We start from the raw sequence: 10,253 nt of genomic DNA on the forward strand, positions 1-10,253 counted from the left end.
AAAAGAATGGTCTAAATTACTACTCCTTAGGAGCAGCACTCATTAAATGATGAACATCCCATTACTGCAGCTACACAAATATTGTCTTTTGTCTACAAAAGCAACAAAGAACTCAAAGCATTAAAATACAAATGTGGAGTGCAATGAAGTCAATCTTCATGAAGAGCAAAAAGTGACGACGATCACTGTTCTTGTTAATTTTGACATATTTGTTTTGTTTTGAATGTATTTTTACAATCATGGGGAAAATCAGATTTTTAACAGGATACATACATAATGGTTAATGTTTGTATACTGATATGACTTCTTTGCTGTAAACCTTTTTACTTAGAAAAGTGATATTAGTGTTGGTGCATCACTGGTTAACCTGCCACCACACAACACATATATCAAAAGGATAAAGTGTTGTGTGACTTGAGAGCAGCAAGATCTGCTGAAACAGCTTCCAAACTAATTGGATATTACTTTAAAATACTTTCAGTGTTTGTTTATTCAAATATGTACTTGCACAAAAAAAAAAAAAATTGGAGTGACAGTTGATCTGGAAATCAAACCGCACACAGCACTGGTTTCATTGGTCTGGATTCCAGACTTTGAGTTATTCATGACTCATTGCACTTCCTCACCTCTGGACATGGTCATATGTCAGTGAGTGGTAGGACACTAAATAAAACCATATAGTGAAATAATAGGAGTACTTCTAGTAGCACTAAAAAGTGTTACTAGAAGTTCATGACTGACTTCTCCAGATGAACTTGTCAGTAGCCAGCAGGAGGAGACAGCAGATTTCTGAATGTACTATCATTGTACACATGTAGCGGGGCTGTGCATGCTCAGAACAATCCCTGCCTGGATAATAAATAAAAAAAGTTTAAAGAGAAGTATGGCTGCTTGCTGGCTTGTCCAGCCGCACCTCTAACATGTTGGAGGAGCCTCAGATTGGCCAGATGGAACACTCTGTGGACAAAAGAGACAAGAACTTGCTTCCCGTCGTTGGTGCACAGCAGGTTTTTTAGTCCAGGGGAACATCCGTCACGCTGGGTAACATGAAGGCCGTTGCTCGCTTTGCTTCCTTCATCTTGTCCAGGCCGAAGAGGAGGTCCAGCTGGGTGACTGGCCGCAAGCGCTCCTCATCTACAGGTCTGAAGCAGAGGAGATGAGAGGTCAGAGGGCAAACACACACACACACACACACACACACACACACACACACACACACACACACACACACACACACACACACACACACACACACACACACACACACACACACACACACACACACACACACACACACAGATAATATCCTTTCTGATAGTTACCATAATATCTATAATTTGCTTAAATTTATTTCATACCTCAACATCGGGCTGTTTCCTGATAATCTTTTAAAATTACAGGCTGATAGCTGATATAATAACTGTGGAGAAATCAGCAATGGGTTTCATGTTTAAGAGTGCTATAAACTACAAGTTGATAATATTTCTTCTTTTAGCAATAATACTTAATCATTGTTAGCAACAGCGAGTTATATCATGTTTTTAAATGTGAGTGCAGTTTAATGACATCCAACACTTATGAAGGTGAAAAATACTCTAATAGTTGTCTATGGGAGGGCTCACCATATTTGGAATCCATGAGTATAAGTTCATGTTTTATTATAATCACAGTTACTTTATTATCTTATTGTCTAAAGACTGTTTTAAAAGTGTGGATGCTTTATTAAGAAATAATGCGATCAGTGCTTAATTTGGGGGATTTTTAACACATTATAATTGTAGATTTACAGTCAGATATTAACAGTACCTACATCACGCCACATGATATTGACAGCAGCTTTTGAAAACCCACATTGTTCTAACCTCAAACTGTTCAGAGCAGATACTGTAGTTACACAAACATATGCTCAGATGATACCTGGGCTCTGAAATCTTGTGGGTGTTTGAATATGAATCATACCTTTCCTCCTCCTCGCTGTCCTGCAGCTGCTGCGCAATCTGCCTCATCTGCTCCTTGCGAACGTAGTCCCGAACTCGGTACATGGCGGCATCGCGGCAAAGCTCCCGCAGGTCGCTGCCGGAGTAACTGTCTGTCTTCTCAGCAATCTCCTTCAGATTAATTGCGTTGCTCAGCTGAACAAAAGGAAAGTAGGATAGTAATCAGAGAGAGACCGTAGTCCTTGTGGGTTTTTTTGGACGCCACTCGGGTGTCAACTGTTCACGGGTGATCGGATTTACTTTAATATGATCTGATAGTAAAAGTACAGGTGTGAAATGATATCTGAAAACAACAGAAGGGAGAGAGTAATTACTTCAACAGCTGCCTAGGATGAAAAGGAATCACATCTTACGTTTTCTCCTGCTAAAATCAGCCTCAGGATGTCTTGTCTCTGTCTTGTGTTCTGAAAAAACAAGAAGGAACATATAGTTAAAACTATGAATGCATCTTTCAATCAGCAACTAATCATCAGCTGATTGACTTTTTAGTATGTCACCAGTCACAGTATCATTTCAAGTGCGTGAACACATTCGGCACCAACATTATATGAAACTATTTAAATATTTTTACCTCAGTTTTACATAATTTAAAAATGTTTTAACTCTTTTATATATGCACTATATATGCACTAGGGACTACTACATATTTACAGAGATGTCTAATATTGATGTTCATCAATATGCACTGTCCCTATCCAAAAATAAACTATTACTATTACTTTTGCAACTTTTAATTTGAGAACAAGCAGGAGAGCAGAGTTTAGAGTCATTTAAACAAAGTGCTTGACTTTTATATTTGCTTATTGTACTAAAATGAAGATACTGCTGTGCTGTACTACCCCCATGAAAACAATTTTCAAGCACCTAAACAAAAGCAAACCCTTTTTATTCATCTTGTAAGCTAGCCAGCAGCCATAAGACAATCTGAGTCACACAGTTCTATGTTTAAGCTGAGCTCCTTGACTTGAGGCACAAAGACAAAAGCATATACATACAAGAGCATACTGTATGTGTATAATGTGTATGCACTCGGATTACATAGATAAAAACTGTTTTCACTGGGTTCTGTGTAGAAATCTTACTGGTAGTCCAACATGAAACGTGGCGGGCATCCTGCGCAGAATGGCTGGATCCACGTCCTGAGGTCGGTTTGTAGCTCCCATGATCATCACCTATGATCGCATAAATTACAGCGTGAACACATGCTGATAATACCACCTGCTACAGAAACACAGTACAGTGTAGGAACAACTTCAAATCAGGTGCCATTCTGATAGAGGATCTGAAGAGACCTGTCCAATGTGACTTAATCTGGTGGAGACATCAGAGTATAAGAACCAGGAGCTCTGTTTGTGTTACCTGGGTGCTTGAGGAAGTATCCATGCCGTCCCACAGACTCATGAACTGGGCTTTCATCATGGCTGTGGCCTCATGATCCAAGCTGGAGCGGTTCCTCAGAAACGACTCTAACATACAAGAGACAAAGTATGAAGACTGAAATTTTGGGCCATTTCATGTGGATTAAACAGGATTTGACAGGTTTGCTTACATATCAAACAGATACTAAACATCTAATAAAGAATGGATTTCAGCCTGTCATGTTATCTTGCACTGATATGATGGGAGAATGCTTTGACGTGAATACAATTCTTGAGGAAATCACAAATTTTATTTTTCTTGTACAAAACTGTCAACATCTAACAGTGTAAACAACTAATCTGTTAGTTATACTCACCAATCTCATCGATAAAGACGATACATGGCTGGATTTTGGCAGCCAATGAGAAGACGGCAGCGGTCAGTTTCTGTGATTCGCCGTACCACATGTCTGTCAGCGTGGATGCCTGAAGGTTTATAAACTTGCAGCCCGAGGCTTTGGCTGTTGCCTTTGCAATCATGGTCTTCCCACATCCCGGAGGACCAAACAATAAAACACCTGGACAAGATATAAATAATCATTTTTCTCACACCCTTCTGATATTGTTTGGTTTTGATGTTTATATTGTATTACTAAAAAGTCTAACAGTTGGCCCCTGTTTAAGCAATATATTATAATATAATTTGGACTATTTCACACAAAGAACACATTTTCAACCACTATTGGCAACTCTGAGAGGATTTTTATTTACCCTATCTTAGTATTTTCTAACAAATGTACAAACACAAAATTTGGCTTCATTGATCTCATCCCATGAGCATCCTTTATCCAAAGTTACATGATAGAAACAAAGCTTGGAGGCTAGGAATGCAACTGCATTCCCAAAGCAGCCAATTTTGGAGGTTGATTCATCTTGAAGCTTTCAGCCAAACAGTAAAAACTCTACAGAAAGTTAAGTATTCCTCTCAGTGATCTGCTATCCTGCTGCCAAGTGTATAAATCTTGTCAGATGCTTTTTGGCACGTGGCCGTAGACAAATGCATAATGCACAAGATAGCTCTCTAAAAATAATGAGGATGACAGCAGCAAGCAGACAGAGAGGGCTAATGACTATCTCTGATATGATTTGTCCAAATAAAGACGACTTTGTTTAGGTTGGCTATACTTCAGAATGACTTCTACTCAAATTAATAGGCATTTGTGTAGGAGGGTGCAGATTTTTCATTCTTTTGGCTCTAAACACGAACATATTGAATTTAAAGATTAAAGAATGACTTTCAGCTTTAGGGGTCAGTAAAGTTCATCACATCAATACTAAATGAATTGTAGGACTTGTAGCTATTTACACATACTTCCACATTTTTTTATTTAACTAAAACACAGTTTGAAGCCAAAAAACGCCTGAAACAAGCAAGACGTAACAATAACAAAAATGTGCTGATGTCTACTGGCCCAAGACCTCAGACAGTCATTGACTGCTAAAGACCTGAAACCATATTAACTAACAGTTATTTTATTCACGTTCATGTTAACTAGTAAGTACTTTCTGTTCCCTAAAGTTAAGGGGATGTGTATGAAGTGGATAAAGCAGAAACTTATCAAATTAAAGCCAAAGCTGAGCATTCATTATTTCATTCATTATAAACCTGTGTTGAAGTATAGAATCATCAAAACTAAATTTTTTATTTATCCTTTATCCTTATGCTTAAAAAAAAGAACTATAGATTAAATAATGACAAATATCAATACATGTTTGCACTAGTAACAATTATCTTATTTTGTTCTGGAAGCCTTAACCGAGGACAGAGTATTATGACCATTATAGTTCTGTTTCGATGACAAGCTGTGGTACCTTTAGGAGGCTGGAAGAGTTTGGATCCAGCTAAAAGATGTCTCTTCTGAAAGGGCAGGATGACTGTGTCTTGCAGTTCGTTGATGACCTCATCCAGACCTGCTATATCTCTCCAGGACACCTGCATGAAGATAGAGATCATTTCTGTCTGAGAAAATGCAATTATAAAAGTCGGTCAAATTGTCGTGCCACTTGATAGTCTTGTTGTCATGTACTGAGGATTACAACTGTTACCCTCATAGTATGTGGGTCCACTAGGTGAGATGCAATGTTCATCTCATACTCAGTAAGCTTCACTCCCTCCACTCCAATCCTCTTCATCAGCTGTTCTGCCTGTGGAAGTAAGATAGATAGAATCCTCCACCATAAGCTTACAACATATAACAATGACATGCTAATGTTAAAGTGCTTACATCCAACACATACCCTTTTCTTGGCTTGGTTTTTCTGCTTGTAGGTAGGATCCATAGCCTCTATAACCCATTTGATGCTGTAGTAGGTGGCTGCACCAAAGATGGTCAACCTGAGCAGCATGCCCACCACTTCATTCCTGGACAGCGGCCGCATCAGGGCCTCTCTGGGAAGATCTTTAAGCAGCATCTCTGTTGGCTTTTGTCAGTCCATTGGCTGGATAAAGAGACAGAAAACAGGAATGAGACAAACACTCACTAGTAGAAAATTATAAAGTTACAGTGATGGAAGCAACCGAGATAAAGCAATTCATAAAGTTTAAATGGATAATACAACAAACTGATTGTTGAATCAAACATATGCCGAATGGATGAGTGACTTGGAGTGATATGTATTCTATTGTAAAATATGTATTTTAACCCTCAATCTTCGGATACTATTCAGGGAAGCGTTAAATGACTATATTTCTAAATGAAGTTTACGTTAAGTGTAAAGTTAACGAAGCTAACCCGTCTGTTATTTACTCAAAATGTCAGACACTAATGTTAATTGAATTAGGTGTAATAAGACGTCAACTAAATGAATAGGCCATCTGTATGGTTGCTTTAAAAGAAAATAATATCAGGTTTTACTGTATAACTTGCTTACTTGGCATCTCTAATGCAAGCTAAAGCTAAAGCTAACTACAACCAGCAGCAAATCACGACTGCACGATTGTGCGACTTCAACGTAATGGCTAAATAGAGTATTTTTTCACATCCAATTTATGTCATACTATTCCTCAAACAATAAAATAAAAACTAATTACAATTACTTACCGAAACGGAATCCAAGAAAATGCTAAAAACATGAGCATCGAAGGTGCATCACGTTTTGGACGTCGGGTAGGAACAAACACGCGAGTTCCGGGATTTGCTTCATTCCAGCCTTTCAGTGAGCGGACCTGTTCATACAGCCAGTCAGCCACTGGATGGCAGAGCTCACACACAGTTAATAACTACACATATCAGCACCATGGACAGCATCTACATCACTACAGCACGTCTACAGGAGGGTGAGGTTATGGTAAATAAAGTAATAAAGCCTTAAGATGAGCAGATGATGGACTAGAAATCATTTGCTGCTTTACTGTTGATGTAATGATCACGTGGTAATGCAGTAATGTGAGAAGATATCAAATAATATTAAGAGGACACATGGTTTGGTTAAGCAAATCTTATTATCATTGTGTGTGCAGTTGATAGTATTACACATTGCAATCATATATGTTTTTCATCAAATAATAATATATATATATATACATATATTTAGTATGCATCAAAAAGCTTGTCAATTTATGTTAATTTTGTTTATCATTCCAAAAAGTGTGAGACATTACATTATTATTTGGAGTTGAATTTTTTGTTCTGAGTTTGGCTGCAAATCAGTCAATTAGACTGTGACTGGACACCAAGCATGTCCTGGAGTAGGCAACATGCAAATGTAGCCCAGCCTGGCAGCTCAAATCTCAAGCCCTAATCTGTGTTTGGTTTCCACTCATTTCCAGTGCTGTCTGATAATGGATAATTCAGTCTTCTTAACAGCAACGATAAGGCCGTAACAAATGGGCTCCTCCAACAAGCAATTTATCACGCATGGACCAAAGAGATTGTTAATTGTCACAGATTGTGAACTAAATGTGAAAATGCTGTTACAGCTTGTATCCAGACTGGTGTCTCCTGCAGGATTTCCACCCCAGTGAAATGCAGAAGAGCTAACTCTACTGAGAAGAAGAGAAATGAAAAGAAAGGAAGAAAGAAACAGTACATATTATTTGCAACATTTTACATAAGTTGATTTAATGAATACACAAGTTTATGTTGGTATTTTTTTCCTCTTAAATCAACCTGAATGCTGCTGAAGAAAAAATAAACAAAAACAGTTTCCACGATAAAATTCACCTCACAGTCCACAGGAGGTGTAGTACAATCTGGCCCAGTTTACCACTCTTCTCTATGAGCATAATTAGCTGCATTTTGAACGATGGGCATGAAAATAGGGGATTCTTTTCTCATGTTTTTTCTTTTTTTTGGACATGCACTTGTGTAAAAAGCTCAAAAGGCTCTCTCCCTTTGTAGCCCAATTAGTTGGATGCAAAATTCCATCCTGTATAATTCCAGCTTTAAGCGTCCTGCGAAGTTAAGTCCACCCTTGTTGTGAAAAAAAAAGGCACACAGGCTACTATTGCGTACACCTTTGGCTGTGAGAATGCTTCATAAAAAGCTTTAATCCCCCAGTACTGCAGCAGTGAGTCCCAGGAGATAGTAGACTGACAGGGCCATTCTGATGGGTCTGCATGAAAGCGCAGGCTTGTGTATCTGCAAAGTGCAGCCGGGGCTCCACATTCCCACAACGTCTTGCACCTTGCCCAAACAACCACTCACATGCGGGTGGAGAAAAAAAACACATTCATCTCCCGCGGCTGTCAACCTCCACCATGCTATAGCTGAAATAAAACTTAAAAATTTCTGCTCAGAGCACATGCTAAATCCTTTCTCTTTTGAGAAAACAGGCTGGTAACTGATTTTTTTTATAGCAAGAGACAGACATCCCTGTTGATCCCTGCTTATTGTGCTTTAAACTCTATTGTATTCTACTTTTTCAGGCAGGTTAGTATATGGCATTTTCTTTTCTTCATGGGTGTCACTACTGGGCAGTGGGTATATCTAAACTGCACCAGTTAAACTGTTAAACACTTAAGTGAATGTTGGTCACACACAGCAGTTAATTACCCTTTCCATCTCCCAGGAAGAGATATTACCCCTAGCTGGAAAGGAATCATTTGGGAGAGGATTATTTATTTGCCTGTTACCCCGAGGAACCAGAAGGATTTATTTTGTACTAAAGTACTAAATGGTGGAACTGGACTGCCCACCCAAGCATATTCATACCATCTTCATACCATGGTCCATTCAGTAGTAGTTCTCTTGTGTGTACACTTATTGATGGCTTATAAATATATGGTCCTACTTTCTGATAAGTCACCTGCTATTAAAAAGGATGCAGGTCTTAACTAAGGCTTTATTAATGCTAAATAAATAATTTAATCATAGATCCATTATAAGCCATGGATAAGAACAACCTTTGGGATTCTAGGTTTATCTTCTTCTTCTTCTTTGTTAAAATGTAAGTGTTTATTAATTGTAGATTTATGCATCATTAAATTAAAACTGGTTGCACTACTAGTTCTTACGTAGAAATGGGTTGTAACTAAATATTTACACCCAGTAATTGGCTGGTGGAACTGTGTAACTAACTCACTTGACACTTTAAATTTCACAGAAAAAAACACTCTTAATCTCAAAGTTCAAAATTTTATGCCAATAAAATTAGAATAAATAACCACAACGACACTATGCATAATCAGATTTCCCCCTCTTACTGTAAACTGCATGAATATTAGCGACACGCTATAAAAGACACAGATTTCTCCAGGTATGCAGATATTTTTGAAAGCTAGCTATGCTAAAGCTTGTGATGCTACAGTGACTTCCTGTTTACATAGTCGGTTGCTTCTTATTGGACAGTGCTACAGATGTTTCCTAGCAACCATTTACATGTTACTTGTTTACTTGCTAACAAATTAATATAACAAAATAATAATAATAATAAAGTAACATTTAACAAGTGTAGTGTAGACTTGCTGGCTTTTTGTTTAGAAAGTATCACACCCACAAATAGTAAGGATTATCAACATTTACAACTGTATTAATAATAAATAGAAAGGAAACCATCTCATTAATGGCTTAGAACTCATTACAACTTAAGCTATAATTCATAATCCATTTATAAAAGAGTGAATTATAGTTGGAACAAAAATCAGAGACACTAGTAGCACTTCCTTCATCACTCGTGTGCTACTCTGGCTCTTGGTTGCCTTTTTTGGCACCTACCAGTTGCCAACTGTTCAGGGATGCACTATAAATGATTCACGTCTATTATATGACAAATAAGCCCATCATTGTCATTTGGCATAGATGAAAAGACAGGGGGATGAGCAGCCGAAGGATGCATGAAAGAGTCGTTGTCTGGGTGAGACACGATACTGCTCAACAAAGGGATTTCACATGGTGCTGAGGCATCCCGCACTCTTTTTATTATTCTGCCAAGGTAATTCACACAAGTCTACAACCCACTGACATCACCACAGAAAGATGATTACAGCTGTAGCTCCAGACTGACAGCTCTTCCAGTTTTGTCAACTCCACAGGCCTCTCCATGGTTACCAAGACACTGGCAACATGAGAGAAAACTCCTTTAAAAAAAGGAGTGATAATTTGTTTTCTCCTTCTCCTCTATCACCTGAGACAAGTGAGAAGGCTATGCATTCCCAATGGCGCATCTATTCATGCATATAGATTAGGCTGATTTCAGACGCCTGGGTCTGAACAGGAAATCAGTTTGTTTGGTGAATAAGTGAGATATCTGTGTTAAATCTGTGTTAAATATTTTCTCTGAATTATTTCATACTATTTTTTCCCGACACTGCTTTAAAAAATAACAGAGTATGGACTTATTTTTGTGTATTTATTATGCAATCAAACAAAATATGTTTGGAATCAAAAAATAGATTTGA

The 10,253-nt window shown here is 38.0% G+C and overlaps 1 protein-coding gene across 1 annotated transcript; it reads right to left on the reverse strand.

Moving 5' to 3' along the window:
* Window positions 1-785: 785 nt before the first annotated feature.
* On the reverse strand, window positions 786-6,513 carry atad1a (ATPase family AAA domain containing 1a). Its single transcript, XM_053326118.1, has 10 exons — window positions 6,457-6,513; window positions 5,654-5,854; window positions 5,462-5,560; window positions 5,228-5,348; window positions 3,733-3,933; window positions 3,357-3,463; window positions 3,080-3,169; window positions 2,351-2,401; window positions 1,960-2,132; window positions 786-1,142 (listed from the first exon to the last, which is right to left on the reverse strand). Exons 2-10 carry the CDS (start codon window positions 5,825-5,827, stop codon window positions 1,013-1,015), a joined length of 1,146 nt encoding a protein of 381 aa, XP_053182093.1. The 5' UTR covers window positions 5,828-5,854; window positions 6,457-6,513; the 3' UTR covers window positions 786-1,012.
* Window positions 6,514-10,253: the final 3,740 nt, after the last annotated feature.

This window comes from Scomber japonicus, chromosome 9 (assembly GCF_027409825.1).
Source record: "Scomber japonicus isolate fScoJap1 chromosome 9, fScoJap1.pri, whole genome shotgun sequence".
In the NCBI taxonomy this organism is placed as follows: Eukaryota; Metazoa; Chordata; class Actinopteri; order Scombriformes; family Scombridae; genus Scomber; species Scomber japonicus.